General features: G+C 37.4%; 1 protein-coding gene across 1 annotated transcript in view; it reads right to left on the reverse strand.

Moving 5' to 3' along the window:
• The window catches only part of ARID4A (AT-rich interaction domain 4A), a 57,324-nt gene that overhangs the window by 3,002 nt on the left and 28,690 nt on the right, over positions 1-25,632 (reverse strand). Inside the window, exons 11-22 of the mRNA XM_068992229.1 lie at positions 24,962-25,034; positions 23,728-23,822; positions 23,477-23,574; positions 22,707-22,941; positions 19,639-19,889; positions 16,986-17,183; positions 13,083-13,167; positions 12,121-12,262; positions 9,137-10,267; positions 8,741-8,845; positions 3,724-3,930; positions 2,946-3,092 (exon numbers count right to left, since the gene is read on the reverse strand). Of these exons, the coding sequence (XP_068848330.1) occupies positions 2,946-3,092; positions 3,724-3,930; positions 8,741-8,845; positions 9,137-10,267; positions 12,121-12,262; positions 13,083-13,167; positions 16,986-17,183; positions 19,639-19,889; positions 22,707-22,941; positions 23,477-23,574; positions 23,728-23,822; positions 24,962-25,034 (2,767 nt within the window). The remainder of the gene's footprint in view (positions 1-2,945; positions 3,093-3,723; positions 3,931-8,740; positions 8,846-9,136; positions 10,268-12,120; positions 12,263-13,082; positions 13,168-16,985; positions 17,184-19,638; positions 19,890-22,706; positions 22,942-23,476; positions 23,575-23,727; positions 23,823-24,961; positions 25,035-25,632) is intronic.

The raw sequence follows: 25,632 nt of genomic DNA on the forward strand, positions 1-25,632 counted from the left end.
TTTGTAGGCTTGCTATGCAGTAGTCATTCTAGGGCTTCCCTTCACCATCATTTTGAGATTTTCCTTATTGTTTTCCTATATGGGATTCCTTCTTTGCTGGATCTCATGTTATCTTCATAACTTGGCTTCTAGTTTTAATGTCACCATCGAGAAATCTGACATGAGAAATCTGACGCTGTTCTGAGGCCCATCTTTTTGTATGTACCTTTATATGGTAAAGGGCTTCCCAGGTGGTGCTAGTGATAAAGAACCCAGCTGCCAATGCAGGAGATGTACGAGACATGGGTTCAATCCCTGGGTCGGGAAGATCCCCTGGAGAAGGAAATGGCTACCCTCTCCAGTATTGCCTGGAAAATCCCATGGGCAAAGAAGCCTGGTGGGCTATGGTTCCATAGGGTTGCAAAGAGTCAGACATGACTGAGAGAATAACACATATATGCTAAACTTTTAGAATCTTACCTTTATCCAAAGGGTTCTGAAGTTTCATAATTTGCTTTGGTGTGATTCCTGCCCACCCTCCCACCACCCCCACTCCCATTCTTTATAGAGGTCACAGCAAGTCCTTTCAATCTTCTAATCCATCTCCTTCAGTTCTGGAAATTTTTCTTAGGTCTTTGATGACAACTTCCTATGTTTATTCAGTACTCTCTAGAAAGCTTATGATTCAGAAGTTGGATCTCCTATACTTCTCTTATTCTCTATTATCTTTTTTACTTTTTACTGGTATCTCTCTAGCCTTGTTATCTAATCCTTCTTTTTATTTTTTATTCCTACTACCATATTTTTAAGAGATCCTTCATGTTCTCTGAATTTCATTAACAGTCTCATATTCTGGCTTCCTGGGGAAGGAAATGGCAACCCACTCCAGTATTCTTGCCTGGAGAATCCCATGGACAGAGGAACCTGGCAGGCTACAGTCCATGGGACTGCAAGACTCAGATACAACTTAGCGACTAAACCACCACCACATTCTTGTTTCAAGGATACTGCAGTATCCTCCTGTAACTCTGGATATTAATTATGGTTGTTTTTATATGGCATGTTGTCCAAGTTCTTTTTTGTTCTCATTTTCTATTTTGGTTTCTGTATTTATGTAGGGGTTTCCCTCAAACATCTGGTCTTCACTTCCATGTTTAAGAGAAGGAGCATTAAGCTAATTGGAAGCTGTACATGAGGATGTCAGGCTTTTAAATGTTGGGCACTGCACACGTAGTGACTGGCAAGGAACTTGCTTTTTGGTTCAGGAACCTCCAAATGCTGGTATCTCTGTCAGATCATTTCTCTTGGACTGACCAGTTTCTTTAGAGGAATCTTTCAGTCTCCTTCCAGGAATAATCATAAGCTTAGTTACCAGCTTTCAGAGAGCTAAGAAGATGAGATCTTTGTTTGGAAAAGGAATAGGAGTCTCATCATTCATTACTGGCAACTTTCACTTAAGCTCCCTCTTTTCGGTTTACCACTTAATACCATTTAACCCTCATCTTCAGCTATGGCTGGTTTCCTGAGTCTTTTTATAAGCCTGTGATCCCTTCCAGCCTCCAATAACTTAACCTCCTGGGGTTTTTTTTGTCTTTTTTTTTTTTGGCTAAAGCTAGGGGAAAAGGTAGTTTGCTTCACAGAGTGGGATGAAAGGATCCAATTTCTCTTTCCATTTCAACCAGTCTCCATTTTTCAGCCTCACACTTTACACTCACTGCCTTCAGAGCTTTTCTGGGGGGTGATGTAGTATGAATTAGCTTCTCCTTGTTTTGTCCCACTACAAGGATAAACAAGCTTAGGTTTTTAGCATTCTCTCATGTGCTGACATACCGCTGACATTTCCTGTTGGCCACAGTCAATCTGCTGTCCCATTCTCTTGTCCTTGGGCATATAGGGCTTCTAGTTTTCTTTATATTATTTTAGTGAGGCCTGGGCTTGGGGCTTGGGGTAGACATGAGCATGACAATGTTTAACTAAAGCCAATCCTATGAATTTTTAAGGTTTAGCTTAGATGCTACTGTCTTTATGATTATATCAAAGTCATCTCTCCTTCCACCTATACTTGTGTATCACTCTTAGGACTCTCAACACACAGTTTCACTGGACAATAAGACTTTGAGATCGAGGTCTGTATCTCATTCATCTCTGTACTTTCACCACCTGAAAGAAGGCCTGGCATATGATATATGTGCATTAATGTTGTAGAGCTGAAGTATCTTATGCAGTAGTTGCTTAGGAAATGACTTACAATCCCAACAAGACAATCTCCTAGAGAAGAAGCCATATGCCTCTTCATTTTGATGAACCCCATAATATATAATGCCTGTTAATAGGCAGTCAATAAAATATCTGTTGAATAGTGAGAGATATTCAGAGGGAGCAGGCTCTTCTTGAGAACCCAGCACATTTAGTAAAATCACACGTTTTGTAAAACAGCTCATAGTCCCTTTCAAAAGTCTCATTCTGGACTGCCCTGGTGGAGCAGTGGAGTCCACTGCCAATGAAGGGGACACAGGCTGGGTTCAACCCTGGTCTGTGAAGATTCCACATGCCACAGAGCAGTGAAGCCCACGCACCACAATTACGGAGCCTGTGAGCTGCAACTACGGAAACCCACGTGCCCTGGAGCCTGTGCTCCACAACAAGAAAAGCCACCCGACTAAGAAGCCTGCACATCGCAATGGAGAGCAGTCCTCGTTCGTGGAAATCAGAGAGAGCACACACAAAGCAGACCCAGCACAGCCAAAAAATAAAAATAAATAGTTAAAAAAAAAACATTTAAAGCCCCAAAGCAAAAGTCTGACTAATTCAGTTGTTGACTCATTTCAACAACAGCAACAAAGAAGAAAACCTAGGAATCTAAAAATAATTTATATACTATATTCAAAAAGTGACAAACCTAAATCTTCTAAAGTGATATGATATATATTTGAAAAATAGAGGGAAAAAAATTATAATCAAATTACCTTCTCTGTCTTTCTTTTTTAATCTTTTTCTCCTCCTGTCTATGGTTGCAACTTCAGACTTCAAAGACATGTAATATTTTCTGATTTCCTGTAGTTTTTCTTGGAGAAAAGAGATTCTCTCTGTACTGTTCATATTATCTAATTCATCTAAAGGGCAAAAAAACAGTTACTTTGGATTTAAAAATAATTCTATAAGAAAAAATAGATGGCAGTTTGTTCAAAACTCTGACTCATGAATCAACAAAAGCTTTAGTTTATTAAAACCTAATAGTACACTAATTAAGTTTCTATAAAAAGAGAAGACATTAAATTCATGAATAAGATTTCTATATACATCCCAAATTTTCTTAACTAAACATATAATACTTAATGATATATCACTGAAATGATCAGAGAAGCACAAGAAAACATCCAACATACAGCATCTCTGATCTATAATTGTACCTGTTCACCCATATAGTGTCTTTGTATTGATGTTTTAGTTATTTCCAATTGTCAGTACAAGAAAGGATATTGAAGTTTCATCAATCTGTATAAATCATTCATGTCTCATTTCGTAACTGGAGAGCTTTCTCCAGTATTTATTAAGTTAACATATAAGACACAGATTCTTTCATTTATCATAATAAGTAATGGTTATTGATAAGGCAATATTTAGGATACCTAAATAAATGAATGTGCTAATTATTATTCCTTGTTTTGACATTTTAACATATCACTTTTGACATCTGACATATCACTTTGTGATATACATTCAAGTTTTCTATAAGCATCTTACTTAGTTGAAAGCTCCACTTATATGTCCGAGGGGATGAATTCGGATGTTTTTCTTTTTGTTTATCTTTTTCTCCATCTTTGATGTGAGGGGATATCCTTGCAGGGGATCGTGCAAGCTTCTGTGGCTTAGATACACTAAGATGCTTTACTGGGGTACATTTACTTGAATTGTCTAGGACAGGAAGATCTTCACTATCACTGCTTTGTCCTATAAGAAGAAAAAGTTAACTCAGATTATAAATTATAAAAACTTTAAAAATGCAACAGACCCAGCAATTACACTTTTTGGTATCCTAAAGAAACAAACGTACAAAAGTGCTAAGTTTTATAACAATAAAAAGATGGGAATAACCTAAATACCCACCAAAAGGGAAATGGCCAAGAATTATATATTATTATTGTTTTTCAGTGGCTGAGTCGTGTCTGACTATTTGCAACCCCATGAACTGCAGCATGCCAGGCTTTCCTGTCCTTCACCATCTCCTGGAGCTTGTTCAAACTCATGCCCACTGAGTCGGTGAGACCATCCAACCATCTCATCCTCTGTTACCCCCTTCTCTTTTTGCCTTCAATCTTCCCCTGATGCTGGGGAAGGGTCTGGCATTAGGGTCGTTTCCAGTAGTCAGCTCTTCACGTCAGATGGCTAAAAGTATTGGAACTTAAGCTTCAGCAGCAGTCTTTTCAATGATTATTCAGGATTGATTTCCTTTAGGACTGACTGGTTTTATCTCCTTGCTGTCCAGGGGACTCTCAGTCTTCTCCACACCACAGTTCAAAAGCATCAATTCTTCCACATTCTGCCTTCTTTATGGTTCAACTCTCACATTCATACATGACTACTGGAAAAACCATAGCTTTGACTAGACGGACCTTTATCAGCAAAGTGATGGCTCTGATTTTTAATATGCTTTCTAGGTTGGTCATAGCTGCTTTTCTTCCAAAGAGCAAGTGTCTTTTAATTTCACAGCTGCAGTCACCATCTGCAGTGATTTTAGAGCCTGGGAAAATAAAATCTGCCACTGCTTCCACATTTTCCCCATCTACTTGCCATGAAATGACAGGACCGGATGGCAGGATCTTAGTTTTATGAATGCTGAGTTTTAAAGCAGCTTTTTCACTTTCCTCTTTCACCTTCATCAAGAGGCTCTTTAGTTCCTCTTTGCTTTCTGCCATTAGAGTGGTATCATCTGCATATCTGAGGTTGTTGGTACTTCTCCTGGCAATCTTGATTCCAGCTTGTGCTTCATCCAGCCCAGCATTTCACATGATGTACTCTGCTTATACATTAAATAAGCAGGGTGACAGTATACAGCCTTGACGTACTCCTTTTCCAATTTGGAACCAGTCTGTTGTTCCATGTCCAGTTCTAACTGTTGCTTCTTGATCTGCATACAGGTTTTTCAGGAGGCAGGTCAGGTGGTCTGGTATTCCCATCTCTTTTTAGAACAAAAATGACCAAATATCCAAAATAGATTATGAAATGATAAAGTTAAAAAAAACAATAGGCATAGTATTGCCCTATATATGTTTAAAACAAAACACAAAAACAACCCAAAAGGGGGACCAACCCAAACTATATATATAAAGAAGCACAAAATAAACACCCAGCTGTTAATATGTGTCTAATAAAATGTGAGCAGATATTTAGTTGCAAATCTGCATCCCTCCTCACCAAATCTGCACTGAGAAAGATGCTTTTGGTGTTCATTTAATAACAAATTAGAATTTTCTCTCAACTTTTCTGCTTTATTTCAAAGTCTACACCCTACTTCCACCATATTTACTCTCAAAATCCAACTCTGCCTTCTACTAAAAAGGCAAAGTTGTGGGTTACACACCAAACTTCCCAGCCCCTTCCCTACTGTATCTGTCCCTTTGGCACTTTTTCAGCCTCAAAAAGAGGAGACTGTTAATTCTGGGCAAACTACTATAATATCTTCAGCTATACTCTTGAAGCCATTTATTCTCAGCTCCTCTGAAACAACCCAATGTCATTTTATCTTTTCTTCTTTTTTCAGAGTCTACAAACATGCTTTAAGCTAAGGAGGGAAGGAGAGGAAAACCTCCCCCTTTGGCTGGTACCTCTTTCCTTCTCTTTAGGGTCAAATTTCATGAAAGAGAAATCCTTTGTTATCCTGATTTCCATACCTTCTAATTCATCTCCTTCCCATGCTCTTATTAGGGCCCCTAACACTATTCACCAACTTCAATGAATACATTTTAATCACCACATGAATATTCTATTGCATTTGAACCCTCTTTCCTATTCAAACCAACAACTGTTTACTGATTTTCATTTATGTCTAATCTGCTTCTATTCTCCTCTTCCTGGCCCACTTAAAGGGATATGCCACATAATTCCACTCCTGGTCCTTTTTCTTCTCATTTGACAACTCTCACATAGCAGCTTTATCATCTTGTAATCCTTCAACAACTATCTTCTAAAACCATACTCTCTTCAAAGCTCCAGAGCCTTATTTCCCTAGTACTTGGTACCTCTAATAAGGGCTTCCCTGGTGGTGCAGAGGTTAAAGCGTCTGCCTGCAATGTGGGAGACCTGGGTTCGATCCCTGGGTCGGGAAGATCCCCTGGAGAAGGAAATGGCAACCCACTCCAGTATTCTTGCCTGGAGAATCCCATGGACGGAGGAGCCTGGTAGGCTGCAGTCTATGGGGTCGCGAAGAGTCAGGCACAACTGAGCGACTTCACTTGGTACCTCTAATACAACATTCCCTAAATTGCTCTTCCAGCAATCTGCTGCTACTCCTGTATGCCATACGTTAGTTAACCAGTTCCTCATATCTTACTACTAACAGAGTCCTAGTGATTTTATGGGCTTCCCTGGTGACTTAAATGGTAAATTTAAGCCCACAATGGAGACCCAGGTTTGATCTTGGGTCAGGAAGATCCCCTGGAGAAAGAAATGGCTACACACTCCAGTATTCTTGGGTTTCCCAAGTGGCACTGGTGGTAAAGAACCTGCCTACCAATGCGAGAGACATAACAGACACAGGTTCGATCCCTGTGTTGGGAAGATCCCCTGAGGAAGAAATGGCAACCCGCTCCAGTATTCTTGCCTGGAGAATCCCATGGACAGAGGAGTTTGGCAGGCTACAGTCCATGGGGTCACAAAGAGTTGGACAAGACTAAAGCGACTTAGCGCACACACACAGTGATTTTCTGTCCTAATTCTCTTCATTCATTCCTTCTTTCACTGCCTCAGTTAAGCCAAAGATTCTTTCCAAAAAGAAAAACTGATCATCTCCTTTCTTTTTTCCTTTTCTAACTTTTTACTTTGAGACCATTTTCGAACTTACAGAAAAGATGAACAATGGTTACTAAAAAATGTTTTTCTGCCATCTGAGGATAACTTGCCCTGCCATATTTGAGCACCTTATAGTGTTTATGTCTTACAAATGAGAACATTCTCCTTGTTTTAGTTATCTACAAATTAGCCAAAAATTAGCAGTTTAAACTACAAATGTTTAGTATTTCACATGGTTTCTGAGGATCAGAATCTGGGAGCATCTTGGCTCTGTGGCCTGGCTCAGGGAATCTTGTGGGGTTGCAGCCAAGCATTTTGCCCAGGCTCTGGTCTCTGAAGACCTGACTGGAGCTGAATCATATGCTCCAGGATGGCTCACTCACATGGCTGTTAGTGAGCATCAGGAAGCCTCAGTTCTTGCTGGCTGTAGGAAGGATATGCTTGGTTCCTCACCGCACGGGCCTCTCCATACACTGCTTGACTGTCCTCCCCACATGGCAGCTAACTTTCCCCAGAGCAACTGATCCAGAGGAAAGCAGAGAGGAATCTGTTGTGCCTTTTATGAGCTTCAAGTCATACTGCATCACGTCCACTCTATTTTACTAGTTAAAAGAAAGTGACTAAATACAGCCCATACTCAAGAGGAAGGAACTGGGCTTTGCCTCTTGAAGAGAAGCATATCAACACATTTGTGGATGTGTTTTTAAATCCACCACACTCCTAAACAACCAGCTATATTACTGTTATCTAATCCTCAGACTCCACACAACTATCTCTAGTTTGACCTAATAATGTTCGTTATACCAAGCATCCAGGTGAGAATTACATACCTCATTTAGTTGTCACATAAATCTCCTTCAATCTGGAATGGTTCCTCCTTGACTTTCATGACCTTGACAATTTCTAAAATTACAGGCCAATCATTCTACAGAGTATCCTTCAGTTTGAACTTGTTGCTGGGTCCTCACGATCACAGTCAGGTTATACATCTTTGACAGGAATGTTACAGACGTGCACTCCACTCTTCAGGGTGGATCCTATCAGGTGGCACATGAGTTCACTTGATCCCTTTACTGGTGGTGTTCATTGACTAAGGTAGTGTCTGTCCATGCACCCACTGTAAACTTAATCATTTTCCCTTTGTGATTCCTGCTATCTTTCTAGTCTCATCTCCTACACTCTTTCTCTATACTCTATACCTGTCTTGTTCAGCCATTAGCCACATCTGGTTACTGAGTACTTGAAATATAGTTCAAAGGATTTTTTTTTGAAATGCCCTTTGTCTTAAATAAATTATATGCTCCTTCCTTGTGTCTACTGTAATCTAGTATTTCCATTTCAGACTTGTATGAAGGCATGTTTTGGATGTAAAATTATCATTTGTCAGAATCAACCATGTTTTTTCCTACTATATCCCATAACTTAACTTCATTCTTTATTGTACATACATCTGTTTTTCAGATGTATTTGAATTCTGTTTTATTCTATTCTTATTTTTTTCAAGATTTCCAAACATATTCCTAATGTTAAACTGCATTACATAAGAAATGCAATAAGCATAAAAAATAACCACAGCTATCTCAGCTCTAAGTAAAATTGACAAGCAAATTTTCAGATGAAAAGCTAATGGAAAAATTGCTACTTTTCAGAAAAGAACAAACCAAATTTAGTTTTAAGCTGACACAGATGATCAGGCCAAAAAACTGCTGAAAGTACTAACACCATACTAAAGCCAGTGTTGCAGAGCACCAACCTGCTCCATTCTTTTCATTTTTGGCTACAGCACTTGTTCGCTTTGGGGTTCGCTTCTGCTTTTTTGCCAATAATCCACTAGTTCCATCACTTGGCCTTTTCTGACCTGAAAGAAGTGGAAAGAGAAAATTAGAAAAAAAATCAAGAGCGAGTATGTTCATTCATCTGCCTACATGAATTCCCATGTATATGTTTTCTAAAACGGGTGGGGTAGAGAGGGAGGGGGGGAGGGAAAGAAGGAAAAAGAGAAGATACACAGGAGGGAAGGAAGGAAGGAGGGAGGGACAGAAGAAGGAAGGGAAGAAGGGTACTTAACAGATCAAAGCTCCTAAAACTCTTAGCATACTAATTTTGAATTTTAACATAAAGACTGATTTTCTCCCTAGGAAGTCCTTACCCTTCTCTCTGCTCTCTCTTTCTTGAACAATTATACTACAGGTACCAGAGGCAGCTTCAAAGCCATTTGCTGATTCCCTCTCACAGAGACCTTCTTGAGATTCTTCAGCAATACTGTCAACTTCAATAGTTATGTCACTCTCACTTTTTATACTTCGAGACTCATCTTGGCTGAGAGTAAGTGGTGACGCTGCTGAAAAGTTATGCTGTACTACAGGAGGTAGGGCAGGTGGAATAGAAACAAGAGAGTTAGATTCAGAGCTTTCAACTATGGCGTCCTCAATGCTGGTTTTATCCTTTTCATCCAAATCATCCAAATCTACTTCATGGCAAACCAAGGTTTCTGGTCCAATCAGAGGCATTGCATCCTCTTCCTCCTTTAGCGGAGTATTTACAGTTTCTTCTGCTGGACCATCAAATTTTTCATTAGTCAATTCTTGAACGCATTGGTTTGGCTCTGCTATTAATGATGGCATTCCTTCATTTTCCATTTCAAAGTGTTGTTCAAAATTTTTCATTCCCTCAGATGCAGTGCAATCACTGGTCCTTTCTTGAGATATGCTAGATATGCTATTTGTCATTTCCATTCCGTTCTCAATTCTTATTCTTTTCTCTGGTGATAACTGTCCCAGTATCTTTCGTTTCAACTTTTTTTCTTTTGCACATTGGTCAATTTCATCTTCAGTAGCAGAAGAAAAGTTTTTACTGTCTAACGAAGAAAATTCTGGACTCTGAGCATCTGTATGAGGTTCAATTCCTGCTTCATCCTGGCTAAATGATGACATCTTTATAATTTCTAAAGAAAGATCTTTTGTCTTGCTTCGTCTTCCCTTTCCTTTAGGAGATTTTTCTGCTTCTTTCTTAACTTCTTCTTGCTCCACTTTATTTCCTAAAATCTGTACTATCTGTTCATTCTCTCCAACTTCTAACTTTAAGGTTTCTAAAGGCTGCATTTGAGTCCTATCATTTTCTTTTAATATATGTGGAGCAGTCTTTGGATTTTCTTCATCTAGCTTATCATCATTTAAATTTTCATTTTTTTCTAATTCTTCTTTAATATCAGGAGAAAGTTGTTCATTCATCAAATTCTTTTCTAAAAGGTCTTCTGTTTCACTATCAGATGAACAGGAGTCTGCAAGAGAAAACATTATATTACACAAATTTCTACTTAATTATCAATGTAATTTATAATAAAAATTCTGCCAAAGACAAAACTCTTCATCATGTACCTCTGAACACCTCCTTGTAGAAATTTCTCATATAAAATAAACCATATATCTGTGCCAAAAATGAGGGAGGGGAGATCTCAAATAAAACTCCATGTGAAAATATATTACATAGAAAAATATTACTGTCTCAATTCTGTAAAAGAGCTCTTTTCCAATTTTTACTAGTATCATATTTAGGCTACAGTAACCCTTAGAAAAATCAAAGGACTAGTATTGAAATATGAAGTTAACATATGAAGTGGTTTGAGAAGGTACTGATTAAAATCTGGAATGCCCATTTTATGTCTTTAGAAAGGAGTATGACATTCTACTTAATTCTGAAAAGATGTATAAAAATGAGAAGCTTGAATTCTCAAAAATGTAAATATTCCTCTGATTAAGAGAAAGGAAAGTATAGGCCAGTTACCTTTCTGCAAAGAAAACCATTCTCGTAAGTCAGAGCATTTTTTAAATAATAAATAATGTTATAAGATGATATAGAAGTTGTAAAATACAAGAATTCTGCCCACATGGTGCTCATATTTTAAAGTGCAAAAAGGCAAACTTAAATGTACTTTTTAAGTGAAAAGGTATGTAGTTTTATTTTATGGTTTTATCATACACAGAATTTAGAATTTTATCTCATGTTTTTTAAAAAGGTAGTTTTTTACTTTTACTTTTATGAAGCAGTTTAGCAAGAAAATGTATAATTTTGTAGGCTGTACATGTGCACTCTTCTAAGAGCATTTGCAACTTTGTAGAACTCTTGCATTTGTGTATTATGTCAGCATTCCAGCAGATGGCAGTAAAGAGGAGGAAAGATGCCCTTTCTAACTTGCACAAAAGCTCCACATAGTGGATTCATGGCAATCCTGTGGTTCAGAAAAGTTTTCAAGGGAGGAAAATTCTTATGTGAACATTTTCTATATTTAACATTTCTTAAATTACGTAGAAAAATATACAAAAGTAGAAAAGCTGGAAAAAACGTAAAAGCAGAATAAAATATGTTCACTTATATTCATCACAAAACATGTGTCTACCACTTTAGTTTGTGCTCTCTTTGAAAAACAGTCTCAGCTTTATTGAAAGATCCTAGGTGAACAGCAATGGTGAAGATCCTAGGTGAAGGCAATGGCAACCCACTCCAGTACTCTTGCCTGGAAAATCCCATGGACAGAGGAGCCTGATGGGCTGTAGTCCATGAGGTCGCTAAGAGTCGGGCACGACTGAGCGACTTCACTTTCACTTTTCACTTTCATGCACTGGAGAAGGAAATGGCAACCCACTCCAGGGGTCTTGCCTGGAGAATCCCAGGGACAGAGGAGCCTGGTGGGCTGCCGTCTATGGGGTCGCACAGAGTCGGACACGACTGAAGCGACTTAGCAGCAGCAGCAGGTGAACAGCAGTGGATTACAGGAGACACGAGTGCATGCTTTGTAGGACAGGGCGGCATACTGGCTTGTCAACCCATGCTCTATTAAAATAGAATATTCTCTGATATTGTCAAGAAAAGGTACTCCTAATTGAAGTAAAATACCACTTAATTTTAAATAAATAGGGTACAGCAAAATAAATATTTTGTTCAAATCAAATTTTGTAATTTAAATCATGTATTAAAAACCTAGATGACCTCCTATGAATCTCTCACACAACTGGTTTTATTATTTATATGACTGATTTTTTTTTTTTTTAATCAATGATCCTCAAAATTGAGCACCTTCCATTCCATTTGACAGAGGTGAGCTGTCTGGCATATTGCTTCGAGCACTTCTGGTACCTGATTTTCCGTCACTGTTTGCAGTCTTAGATAAACCATATGGCATGTTAGACGAAAGAGTAGATTTTAAAGGAGGTCGTCCCCGTTTTGACTTCTGCCTCTCCTCATCCCTCTTTTCATCCTTTTCAGTGTCTTCTTTGTTCTAGGTTACAACAATAAAATATATGAGAAATAGTACCTTTATGGAAAATAAATACGCTACTTTGCCAAGGAAAACTGTAACTCAAAAAGATTAGTTGTTACATCAACACCTAATCTGTAGTCATGGAAAAATTAAAATTAAATAGTTTTCTAATGTTTTGTACTTAAATGAGTATGATGTTCTACAACAAGGTAACACTGCAATTATATTGTGAAGGTCAGAGGCAGCACATAACAGAGCTATATACTACTCAGCTCTCCCCTTGTCTCGCACTGTTTCCTGAGAAAAAGAAAGATATGTCATCATCACTACAGCAAAGGCTGAAAATTGAGGGTGTGGATGAGGATAGAACATATAGCCAATGTATGCTTTAATACTTAGTATTAGCTTCCAGCATCTAAAAATCAGATTTTACTTTTTAAAAAATATAGTTGTCTTGAGAGACAAAAAAAGTTCTAAAATCTGGCAAGCCTGAGTCTACATCCCACAGCAGAGTGTTAGTTCCATCCGCTCCAGATGAGGGACATAACCTCTTCTTTGTCACTCTCGGTCCTACTTCACCACTCTCCTGGAGAGCCTCGTAAGCCTTTGCATTTGAAGCCTGCGCCCCAGGGGAAGCTGGTTTTTACCTTTCCCGAAATAGTGCGGAAATGTGTTCACATTTTTTACTTTTTAGCTTCTGGGACATAAGGGGAAAAGTCACAATTACTTTGAAAGACTCAACATGATTATATGAGAAAACAAGTTTTATAAAAAACACAGCAGTAATATAATATGAACAACTCCTGTTATCTAAAGGATACGGCACCTGTATACATACTTTAGCTTTTTTCTTCTGTTTTTTCTTTGGTCCACCTTTGTCCAATGGCCAGATTATCCTGTCAGCCTTTACCCATTCATCATACCTTAAAATAAAGAGTATATTTTAAAATTCACAAGAACACCTTATTTGAAATGTAGTCCCCAAGTACAAACAACAGTGAGACAGACTGCAGAGGGCTGAGTTCTATGTTGACAGAAGGTGACAGGCACAGGGGCCAACTTGCTGGTAGTGTGTGTGCCAGGTGCTGCAGCAGGTGTTTTGGGTACCCGCCACCAACAGGGCACAGCAAGAGAATTTCTCAGTGCAGACAGGTTTAAGGGGGAGAGTAGGGTAGGCAAACTAAAGAGATTCATGGCTGTTTGAACTGCCTTCCCCCCCACAACTCCCACTCATCTGAGCTTAATTAAATAAGCTGATTCTGCACTGGAATTCATTCTAGTAACCAAATAATGCAAAACAAGTGAGATAAATTCAAATTTGTAGTATGACGAGTTCTAGATTATTTTATGAAGTCCTTTTCAACTCTTTTCCTCCCAGAACTCTCTCTAGCCTCCAGTATTTCTAATAAAATTTTATTCTGAACTGTATACCTCTAAAACTGAAATTTCTTTTACAGGTATTTTAAGTTTATTCTGAAAACTCATTTTCCCCTTTCCCATAATACTGACATAACTTCTACATTTTAATATAGCCAGTCCAGGGGCAAATAAGAAATTAAACCTCCCACAACTAAACAATAGCTTTTACATTATATAAGTATATATTTATAGAGCTATCTATGATTTATATGTTTAATGCCTATTTACAGGTATTTATAGAGATGAACCAAAATCTAAAATCTGAACATTTTAGCTAAAAAAAAAAAAAGAAGAAAAGAAAAAAACTACAGGCAGTCCTTGCTTTGAACTGCACCCTGGTGATGCAAACCACACCTTCACTTTGTAACCCAATCACCGTTAACCCATGCGAAAGAAGGACCCTGTTCCAACCGGCACAAGTTCAGCTGACCCAGTACCATGACTCTACACTATGGTTTAAACATGATCTTCTCATGCATTATCGCAGTATCTAGCAGGGTGGAAGGTCAACGAAAAACTATTAACCATGTGAATTCCAGCTGGGTAGGAAGATAGCCAGTTAGAACAAATATGATCATATAATAAAATGACTGTTAAGAGTCATACAGTGAAAAATTAAAGAGATAAAAAGAGAAGGATGCTAGGAGGGGGACAGTCTAGAAAACAGAACAGACACACTGATGGCAAGTAAAAGCGGATGGTTGTGAACTAAGTAGACTCTGAGGAAAAAAGAAGGCTACATCGGGCTGCACGTGCAAAGCAGGGAGGTTTGTTAAGGTTGTCAAGTGTAGTCTTTAGCCCTGAATTCAATACATACAAAAGTACTGAGAGATGGACAAGAAAGTTTGTTTTTAGTGTTGGCAGAAAAGTGAAGGGTACAGAAGCTGATCTGAGAAAAAAGAAAAGAAATTTTAAAGTTTTTTAAATTTTTACTTTTAAAATTATTTATTTTTAATTGGAGACTAATTACTTTACAATATTGTGGTGGTTTTTGCCATACAGCAACGTGAATCAGTTACAGGTGTACATGTGTCCCCCCATCCTGAACCCCCCTGCCACCTCCCTTCCCATCCCATCCCTTTGGGTCATCTCAGTGCACCAGCTTTGAGTGCCCTGTTTCATGCATCGAACTTGGACTGGTCATCTATTTCACATATGGTAATATACATGTTTCAATGCTATTCTCTCAAATCATCACATCCTCACCTTCTCCCAGAGTCCAAAAGTCTGTTCTTTACATCTGTATCTTTTTTGCTGTCCTGAACATAGGGTCGTTGTTACCATCTTTCTAAATTCCATATATATGTGTTAATATGCTGTATTGGTGTTTTTCTGACTTACTTCACTCTGTGTAATAGGCTCCAGTTTCATCCATCTCATTAGAACTGACTCAAATGCGTTCTTTTTAATGGCTGAGTAATATTTCATTGTGTATATGTACCACAACTTCCTTATCCATTAGTCTGCCGATGAACATCTAGGTTGCTTCCATGTCCTGGCTATTGTAAACAGTGCTGCGATGAACATTCGGGTACATGTGTCTTTCAATTCTGGTTTCCTTGGTGTGTATGCCCAGCAGTGGGATTGCTGGGTCATAAGGCAGTTCCATTTCCAGTTTTTAAAGGAATCTCCACACCGTTCTCCGTAGTGGCTGTGAGAGTTTGCATTCCCACCTACAGTGTAAGAGGGTTCCCTTATCTCCACACCCTCTCCAGCATTTATTGTTTGTAGACTGTTTGATAGCAGTCATTCTGACTGGAGTGAGATGGTACCTCATTGTGGTTTTGATTTGCAAGAAATTGTAAAGTTTTATATGCTATTCATTCAATCCATATTCTTTTTAAAATGATGTGAGAGGACAGAAACCAAACATGCCCCCACTAAAGAATACAGTTAATGTTTGCAGAGCACTTAACTAAGTGCCAGGCACTAACTATATAAACTTTCATGTTAATGTAATTATCACTACTCTCAGAAAATCCCTATAAAGTAGATGCCCTGTATTTCCCAACTCAGAGATGAGGAAACTGAGTATGTAGGGAAATTCTGGAACACCTGGGCTCCAAGCAACTACAGGGCCCGCAGATACAGTGAACACACAAGACTTCCCAACGAACAGAGAGAAAAGTAGTCCCTGACATCCAGCAACTGGCCTGGTACTATTAGCTGGGACTTGCTGTTGCTACAGAGCCGTCCTGGCCCTCACAGCGAGGGTGTGTTATTCTCCTGTTGCACATAAACAATTTCACAGAACATCAATATCAGACAGGTCTGTTCCATGACCATGATGGATCAAGACAAAAAAAAGACCACTTCCTAGTTGTGTCTCAACACAAAAAATAACAGAACACTGTCCAAGCCACAAAAGTGACCAAACATCCTTTCTACCCCGAGTGACTGCTACTGCTTTACCAATGACAGCATTGTGGTGGTGGTGGCAGTAGGGGGGTGGTTTAGTCGCTAAATTGTGTCCAAGTCTTGCAACCCCCATGGACTATAGCCCGCCAGGTTCCTCTGTCCATAATTTTCCAAGCAAGAATACTGCAGTGGGTTGCCATTTCCTTCTCCAGGGGATCTTCCTGGCCCAGGAATCAAACCTGCATCTCCTGTGTCTCCTGCACTGCAGACGGATTCTTTACCCACTGAGCCATTGGGGAGAAGTCCAAAGATAGCATTAACCTTGGTCTAGTCTTCCCATCTTACAGGTAAGATTAAGATAACCAATCAGAATTGTCCCCTGCTTCTTGACAGCATCCAGTCTAGAGCAATGCCCTATTTCCTAAACCCTCCCAAAATCACCTAACAGAAGCTCAGATCTAAGTCTTATCTAACATTCTTATTTATTAATTTTCCAATTCAGACCTATTACAGTGCTTGATATAGGCTTGATTTCTGATAAATTTAATAAACAAGTAAACAAGCAAAACCACTTGTGATGTTGGGAGCCATGGGTCTAGCTCCCTAAAGGATGTTTCCACAGAATCCTGAGTTGTTGCTACTCCCAAAGGTGGCACCCTGAGCTTTCATGACCCACCCTCTAACTGACATGCCACATGGTTCCCTAAGTTAGGTGTCCTCCCTTACTGCAAATGAGTAGCAAACCCAGCTTGTTCAGGTACAGATGTGATCCTGGTGATCTCTGGCTGGAAGTATTGACATGGGAAGTGAAATAGTAGGAATGTTCAAAGTCCTGGAAAAATCAAATGCAAGGTGTGCTGTGTAAGTGCATATATACTATTTGCTTTAGTTCTTCAAAACATTAAAAATGATCTTTCTGAACCAAAAACAGATTTCAAAATAAGAAAATACATTTCTTGTTTACCTGACATTCCATCCATAGTAATGTACCAAGTATAAAACTTCTCCATCATCAATTTCAGTGCTTTTAATACTGGCTTCATAGATCTTCTGCGTTTTCCCTCGTCCATATTTTACTTTCACTTTGGTGCCTGTTAGGCAGGGTTCTGTGTCTTCCTCATCTTCCTCCCCTTCAGAGTCACATTTGCTTTCAGTTTCTTCCCTGCAGTAAGTTATAACACTGATAATGCTACTGATAACTTAATGGAAAACAAAATAATATATGCTAAAAGAATCCAACATGTAGAAGAGTCACAACCTAAGTATTACCTTCATAACATGTCAGTGGAGGAGGAGAAGAAGGAGGAGAAGGAGAAGATTTTCATAGACTACTTAGTAAGGAACTGATTTATTATGAAAAGGTGCACTGTACCAAAAGTAAATCTGTACTTCTTAAAGGCAAGTCAGTCATCACAGTTAATGGTGACATGGAATCAAATAAATCACTTTTGATAAAGCAAAATTAGAACAACATGCTTTGAAGAAGTCTTTAGGATTCAAGTGCCACCTTATATGTGAAAATGACCTAAAGATAGTGTTTAACTTTCTGCAACTGAAGTGTCTTAAGTCTATCTGACTACTACTTTTTGCTCAATTCAGAGTGGTTCTTAACCCAGACTTTTTTGGTGAGAAAAATAATGAACAAGGGCCAACTACCTTAGTAACTCTTTTAAACTAGTTTATATTTTAAAGGTTTCCCCACCCTCATGAAGACACAATAGACATCTGGGTATTAGGTCTCTTGTTATCACTGTGGGATAGCACCAGAAGAACAAAGGTTTTGCATATCTTACATTGGCTCCTATTTGTTTTTACACATCTCCCATCAGCTTTTGTTTTGATAATCATATATAAAGGAGATTCACATAGGGAGATCCAAGTATTTTTAATATTTTTAAACAAACATTCTTTATTAGCCCAGCAAAAATTCAGAACAGATTTGCATCAAAGATCATTCTAGTGTCACAAGAGTTTTAAAAACCTTAAGACGAGGTACTATCTTCTGTCATAAACATAGGGCATTATTTTAGGGACCACTGGGGGACCCAACATGAAGAAACTTTGACAACTCATTAGCAGTGGGAATATTTTCTTTACAAGGGCACCTTCCAATTATACTCTGAGAAGGTAATTTCAAAACACCATGGAAAACTACTTAAAACAGAAGTCTCTATAGATTAAAAAAAAAAGTCTATTTCCAGGATTCCTGCTATTAAATGAGAATACAGACTGTATATTCAGTTTTTGTAATAAAAGGAAATATCGTCCTTCATATTCAAGTCTGTGAAACTTTATGTCTCTAAAATAAATATTCTATTTACATATCAATTATAAAGGCTTTTTAAAGCACATGGTGTGTATGTGTATATATATATATATATAGTGTGTATTACATAAATACTATAAAACATACACATTTTGATGGTTATTTTTAACAAATCTTCAAACTATAGTTAGGCTTTACTTTTTAAATAGTCTACCTTACCCTATTAATTTACTGTCCAAATATCTGAATTAATACACTCATATCATTATACTCAACTCCAATTATTTCCTCCTACTTTCCCTAATCTTAATCGTATTTCACTATAGAACTTTCTTTATTCACTATTCTAATTCACATGTGACTGTGAATACTCCTGTACCTATATTTATGCTGAATCATAAAATTACCTCTCCCACTCACCAATCATTACTATTTTTGCAGTTATTTTTTTCAACGGTTAATTTTCAGATGGGTGTCAGCCACTAGTTGGAAACAGCAGGCCACTTTTCTCAATTTTGCCTAATCCCTCAAATTTCTAGAAAATTTAGCACTGAAAAATAACTGTGGAGGAGAGCTTCTACACAAGTAAGTGTGTTATGCTGTTGCTGAGTTAAAATTCATTTTTTAGTAGTGTCTAAAAATTAGTAAATCCATTTGACAATAAAGGAATGGCCACCAAACATAGTTGGACATTACCATGATCTAGCTGGACTGCCTAATCTCTGGTTATTTTTAAGTCAATTCAGTCCATACGTGTATAATGCATGAAAAAAAAAAACAACCCGTTTTCACTCAACAACAAACAGGATGAACATTAAAAAGCCGAAATTTAATGTGATGTGGGGCAAGAATGAATTTTCCAAACTAGAATCAGGGGTGCATGCCACTTACTCTAATACAATAACTTGGAAAAGAAAACTGTCTTAGATAAAGCTAACACACAGAAACATCTGCTAGTACTGTGCACCCATGTGTTTGTTAGCTTTCCCACATTGTACCTTTTTTAAAATGGCATTTTTGCTGTCGCTGTTTCCTCTTGTCCACTTCCTCCATTTTTCTCCAGCTCCCTTCCCTGCTGTCAACTGCAGGGCCTTTCTTTTGACTGGGTGGCGCAGCCTTCTTTGAGGCCACTGTTTAGGGCACAAGCGCTATTAAAATGGTGAGACCAGTATATTCTCCAACTCCGAAAGGCGACACACATCATCTTCACAATGTGTCTCACCTTCATCAGACAAGAGGAATGGAAGTCCCAATAAGAAAGCATTCCCTCAAACCTGAACCTCTAAGCAGGAGCAGAGCAATGCTGTACCCCAGACAGGTGTTTCTGGAGAATAAACATAAGGTAATGTACCTCTCTTGGCTTTTCTCTTCCTCTTCCTCTGAGTCTTTGTCAGAATCCTCCTGCTTTCTAATTTTCTTCTCCTTTTGCTTTGGTGTATTTTTTCTCCCCAGTAGTAGTTCGTTTTCCTTCTTCTCTGCAGTTTCATAGTCATCATCGACATCCTTATTTTCTGTGTCATTATCTCTTAATTTGTCTTCTGTTTTTTCTTCTTCAATTTCCTTTTTAATAGAATTTGCATCTCGAGCAATTCTCCTTCGTCCCTAGTAGAGAGGATGAAAACTTTAAAGTAACTATCACTACAAAGGGGAAAAAAACATAGAAAAATGTTATCTTTTTCTTAAACCATCATGGCAATGACTAGTCTTCTTTCTAGCTTGAGATGTGATACTGATAACCCGTCAGCTCCTGTGTACTTTTTGCTTCCTCTCAAAGTAAAAAAAAAAATCAACCCATGTAAATTACTTACGTCCAAATCTATTATGTCCCCTGGCTACATACTACCTGAAAAATAAATTTTTTTCCTGTGTTCACGATATTATTTTATCTCATTTTAATATTTCTTGACTACAATAAAAGTTTTTTAAAAATTATCTAAGTGTCAATGATATAAGTTAATAATAAGGAAAATAATCAGTCCCTTAATTTTCTGGAAGTTCTTTCATCTCTAACTCTATTGTTTACTAAGATAAAATTCACATTATCACTGTATTTCAATGTAACTACATTTTATTACATTTTAAAAGAACTGAATTGTACTAATGGCCAAAAAGTGAGCTGATTTCTTTGAATCTGGAGAGCTCACTAGGCCAGTAGTAACTTGTTACAACCTCAGCAGCTGTTATCCAGTCTCTCGTTGAATGCTCAACTGACCAGGAAACTGCTGAGCCATTTCATTATCTCCTGAATTCTCCTTCCAGTCAACTTCTGCACACTGGAAGAAGTCCCCCCTACTTGAAATAAAGTGAGGATTAAAGGAAAAAAAGAGCCAACAACTCTGGGAGCACTAGAATACTTTACAATTATTATCTCAGTATAACAAACGTTTTGCCTAGTTCCTGACTATGTACTATTTAAACATCAACAGTAGTGGGGAAAAAAGAACTTAAATTTAAGTTCCATGAGGGCAGGGTCTTTGTCACACTCACGTCTATAACCTCAGATCTAAACAGTGCCTGGCACATGCGCAGGTACTCTTTAAGAATTTGTAAGTAAATGAATGAAAGCATCTGTTATCCATAAAATTTTAAATTTGTATAACTTGTACCTTTGTCCCAGAAGTCTCATTTTTAGAAGTCTGTATTCAGATGAATAAGGAGGACATTTTTACAAGTCTCTATATTTAGATAAATTTGGAGGACATTTTTACAAGTATATTTACTGCAGTACTTTCTGTAATCATAAAAAATTGGAGAAAACCTTGAGGAAGGTAAATTTATGGTACATCCATACTATGCAATACTCTGCAGATGTTTTACATAAGATGAGGAAGCTCTTTATATAATGAGAAGCAAGTATGTCCACAATACATACAATGGGGTATTATTCAGTCTTAAAAAGGAAGGAAATTCTAATCCATACATGGATGAACCTTGAAGACCTTCTGCTGAATGAAATAAACCAGTCACAAAAGGACAAATACTATCTAATTCCACTTATGTGAGATATCCAGAGTAGTCAAATTCATAGCGACATAAAGTAGACTGGTGGTTGCCAGAGGCTGGGGAAGAGAAGAATGAGGAGTTACTGTTCAACAGGCAGAGTTTCAGTTTTCCAAGATGAAATAAGTTCTGGAGATAGATGATGGTGATGGTCATAAAACAATATGAATGTAGTTAATGCCACTGAACTGTACATGTAAAAATGGTTAAGATGACAAATGTCATGTTTCTTTACCATAATCTTTAAAAATTAAGAAAAGAAACAAAGCAATCTGGAGGTTTCATGAAATTCACTATAAAGTGCCACTTACTAAGTAAAATGAACAGTTTTAAAAAATGGTTTCTGAGCAAATAGATGACTTCACCTTGTCTTTTTTTTTTTTTTCACCTTGTCTTTTAATAAGATGTATTATTACAATAACTGAACTCCTTTCACAATGTGGTAAATTTTTTTTTCTACTTCTAAAATTTGATAAAACCTACTGTGTAGACATCATCAGACAATGATCAAAACAGTGGGTGACAACTCCTGACTTGAATTATATATTAGTGGAGAGGAAGAGCAGAGTTAGAAGACAAAACCAGGATGCATGTGACCAGGAAAGAAGGCAGGGCATGAAAAACTGCCCCAAGAGCTGTACAGTGTGTTGTGGAGTAAGTAAAGAGAAAGCAAAGATCCCACCTGGCTGAGGACACAGGTATTATAAACAGGAGATTCATTCACTCAACCATCTAGAAAGTCCTTAATATGTGCAAGGCACTATTCTAGATGCCTGGGATCTCTGAATGAATGGAATAACACTAATCTCTGCCGTTGTGGAGTGTGATTCTAGCTCAGAGTGTGGTAAAAGAACAATAAATAATAAACAGAATAAATAAGTAAATAAGACAGAGCAACATTAGAGGGACTGAACAGGACAGGGGCTTCCCAGGTGGCTCAGTGGTAAAAGAATACACCTGTCGAAGGAGGAGATGCTGGTTCGATCCCTGGGTTGGGAAGATACCCTGGAGGAGGAAATGGCAACCCGCTCCAGTATTCTTGCCTGGAGAATCCCACGGACGGAGGAGCCTGGCAGACCTACAGTCCATGAGATCACAAAGAGTTGGACACGACTTAGTGACTGAGCAGACATGCTTGACCAGGATTTGCTTCAGTGACCTGACACGTTAGCAAAAGACTCGAAGGAAGTGAATATTTGAGAATGACCTCACTTGAGAATCGCTTGAACAGATATAAATAGAGAACAAGAAATAATATGTGATATATTTAGACAAAGGGAGTAAAGCTAGCTTGGCTGAAGCATAACTAAATACTACAAAATAAACTATATTCATAGGAGTATTTTTTTATATATCTGAAACTGCCCATATTAAAAAGACTAAAATAACGCTTAAAAAAACTGGGTATTAAGTACTCACCCTTGGAGATTTTAATTCTACTTCTTCTCTTTCACTTTCACTGTTTGAATCAATATTTTCCTCAGGTTCACTCTTCACTTCTACTAAAGGCATTTCTTGATCTACTTTTGGGGCCTCCTCTTCCATGGATTCTTCTAAGTCTTTTTTTTCCTCTTTTACTTTTGGTTCATGGTGGTGAATAGTTCTGAACTGAATATTTGCAGAACGGCAGTACTCCTCAAAACCATAGAGATACCTAAACAAATGACATTTCATTTTAAGAAATCTTAGTCATTATATTTAATTTGATTACTATACATTAAATAAATATTTTTTGAAAAGTAAAACACAAGCCTTTTAATACAAAGTACTTTTCCTGTTACTGGTTTCTTGGTGTTTTATTTAGGATAGTAGAAATACTGACCAGAAAATAAAATTTCTTTCCTGAAAAATCTGAGCTTGTGATAATGGAACACAGCTATCATAGTTTTAATATGAAGGCTGTTCACTATAAAAGACACAATTCTAGAACATGTAATTTCAGACAATTAGAGATACTGCCTGTATCTCTAATTTTGAAAACAAAATCCAAACATGAAAAACAGAGTAAAGTAGACTTGTTGCATTGAAGTAACTTTCAATCACAGTATCCACTAACGTAAACCTTTTTATGTACTTTCTCTAACTTTAATGTTCTTTAACTGATGTGTTCTTACTTAACTGTTAACAAATTAAATGGAAAATATTCCTTGTAATTATGTATTCTTTGATGAATAAACTATACTACTTACTTTCTATAAGCAGTTTTTACATTGTAGGAAGCAGCTGAATTCAAAATAGGAATGCCAAGGTCCATATAAATTTGCTTCCATACAGCACCACTATCAATCTGGAAAATTAAGTTTTTATTTGTTAACGTTTGCAAAGGGAAATGATCTTTATACTAATATTCTATGTTCATTAAGAAAATGTGTTTATTACCTAAAGTACATATAACAGTGCAATGCTAGACAATTTTGATTTTCATTACAGTCTTACTTACATTGTCACATCCACCTTGATGATAAACCAGTCTGAAGAGCTTGAAGAGGTTGAGATCTTTATAGCCCAAAACAGGTGGTTTGTTGATTGGAGTACCTTTTTAATATTCAAGAGCCGAAATACATTGTTAATTTCAATGGAAAATACTAAGTTGAAAACAAAGCTTATCAATTTCTAATTTCCCAAATATCATTAATCAGAGGCATATATTTTAAAGATGCTCAAATTATGTAAGACAACACAAAATATTCTCTATATTCTTTATACAGGACTGTGGTGATCTTTAGATTTATTATACTTCCAGAACTAGTAAAATCACCTCTCTAACTGCCACTGAATTTGGATAAAACTGAATCAAACCTTGGGCCTGCAAGGTGTAGCCAATAATGCTGCTGCTTCAAGAAGCCTGGGCAAAAACACACACAATGAAAAGGGCATATTTTAGGCCATGGTTTCATTTTAGTGCTTTAACACAAATGTTAAGACTGTTGGTAGTAATCTGAAGGCTCACTTCTGAAGGCCACAAAATGTCTACGACCAACATATCTGAGGATTTCCAAGGACTGATGTAATGTCACCAACTATGATTTATAAAGGCTCTATTTCTTCTAGCTTTATTAGAAATCCTACTCTATTTAGATAGAAGCTAATCCATTATGTTTAATTTGTTGAGACCAAGGGTCAGACTAGATTACTTGCCACAAAAACAGCATTAGTAAATAATGGGTATGTAGATTTACATTATGACTGCTCACTTTCTGTTACTCAATTATTACTATAATATTTTCTGGTTTTATAAGTCTCAAGGAGATAAAATTTAACTATATCACAACTACTTTTCCTCTACATTTGTACTCAAAATAGGTATTAGTAGTTATAGTATCTATTTGTACTCAAAATAGATACTAGTAGTACTAACAGTAGTAGTAGCAATAAAGTAGATGTCTTTATTCCCAATACTTAGTTATTATTAATAGCTATAACTGATTCTTAGGCTGGAAATACAAATCCATATACCCATGCTTTAAGCAAAAATGATATATAAACATAGAACATAAAACAGTAAAAAAAAAAAAAAATCTACCTTTCGGGTTGGGGGGAGACACAATGCTGCACTAGTTCCCAGATCAGGGATTGAACTTGGGCCCATGACAGCAAAAGCACCATGTCCTAAACACTGGACTGTCAGGGAATTCCTAGAAATGTCTATTTTAAAACAATAAGCATGAAAATACCTCTGTCTTCCATAAACTTATAAAGCTGTTGGAGGAAGTTGTCCCTCTCTTCAGGATCAGGTTCTTCCTCAGGCTGCAAAGGTCAAAGACAATAAATGTATAGAACAACGAATAGAAGGATATACTGCCCTCTTTTTTTTTTTTTTTGTAAACCCCCAATTTTACTGAACCCAGAAAATATGAATTTTTTTCAAAATCCTATGTCAGATTTTAATTCATACTCTGATACAGCTACTTTGATGCAACCGTCCAGAAACACAGTCTCTACTCTTTATCACTTGAAACTTCCCTTCAATTCTCACCATGGGGACCAAGGTTAGCCACGCGGAAAAGGTTCTGGAATGGAGTGAGAGTGTTTTTACCTCATTTGTTGTTTTTTAAAAAAATCCTCAAAATACCATGTGTTCCGAGTGAATATATTGATAGACGAGCATAATAATTACAAACATGTTACTTTCAAGTAATCCACATACATTAACCTTTGTTACTGTTGAAATGAATATAAACTAGAGGCAGAAAAGTCACATGGCAAAGGTTATTTGTTTGGATTGCACAATGTTTTAGAGAAACTTAAATGAGCCACATAAATTTTATTTTGTCTCAGACTCCACGAGTCCCTCTTGCTTCACAGTAGCCTGCTTTTCTCATTTGTCTTTCATGCACGGCTTCTG

This window comes from Capricornis sumatraensis, chromosome 2 (assembly GCF_032405125.1).
Source record: "Capricornis sumatraensis isolate serow.1 chromosome 2, serow.2, whole genome shotgun sequence".
Classification (NCBI taxonomy): domain Eukaryota; kingdom Metazoa; phylum Chordata; class Mammalia; order Artiodactyla; family Bovidae; genus Capricornis; species Capricornis sumatraensis.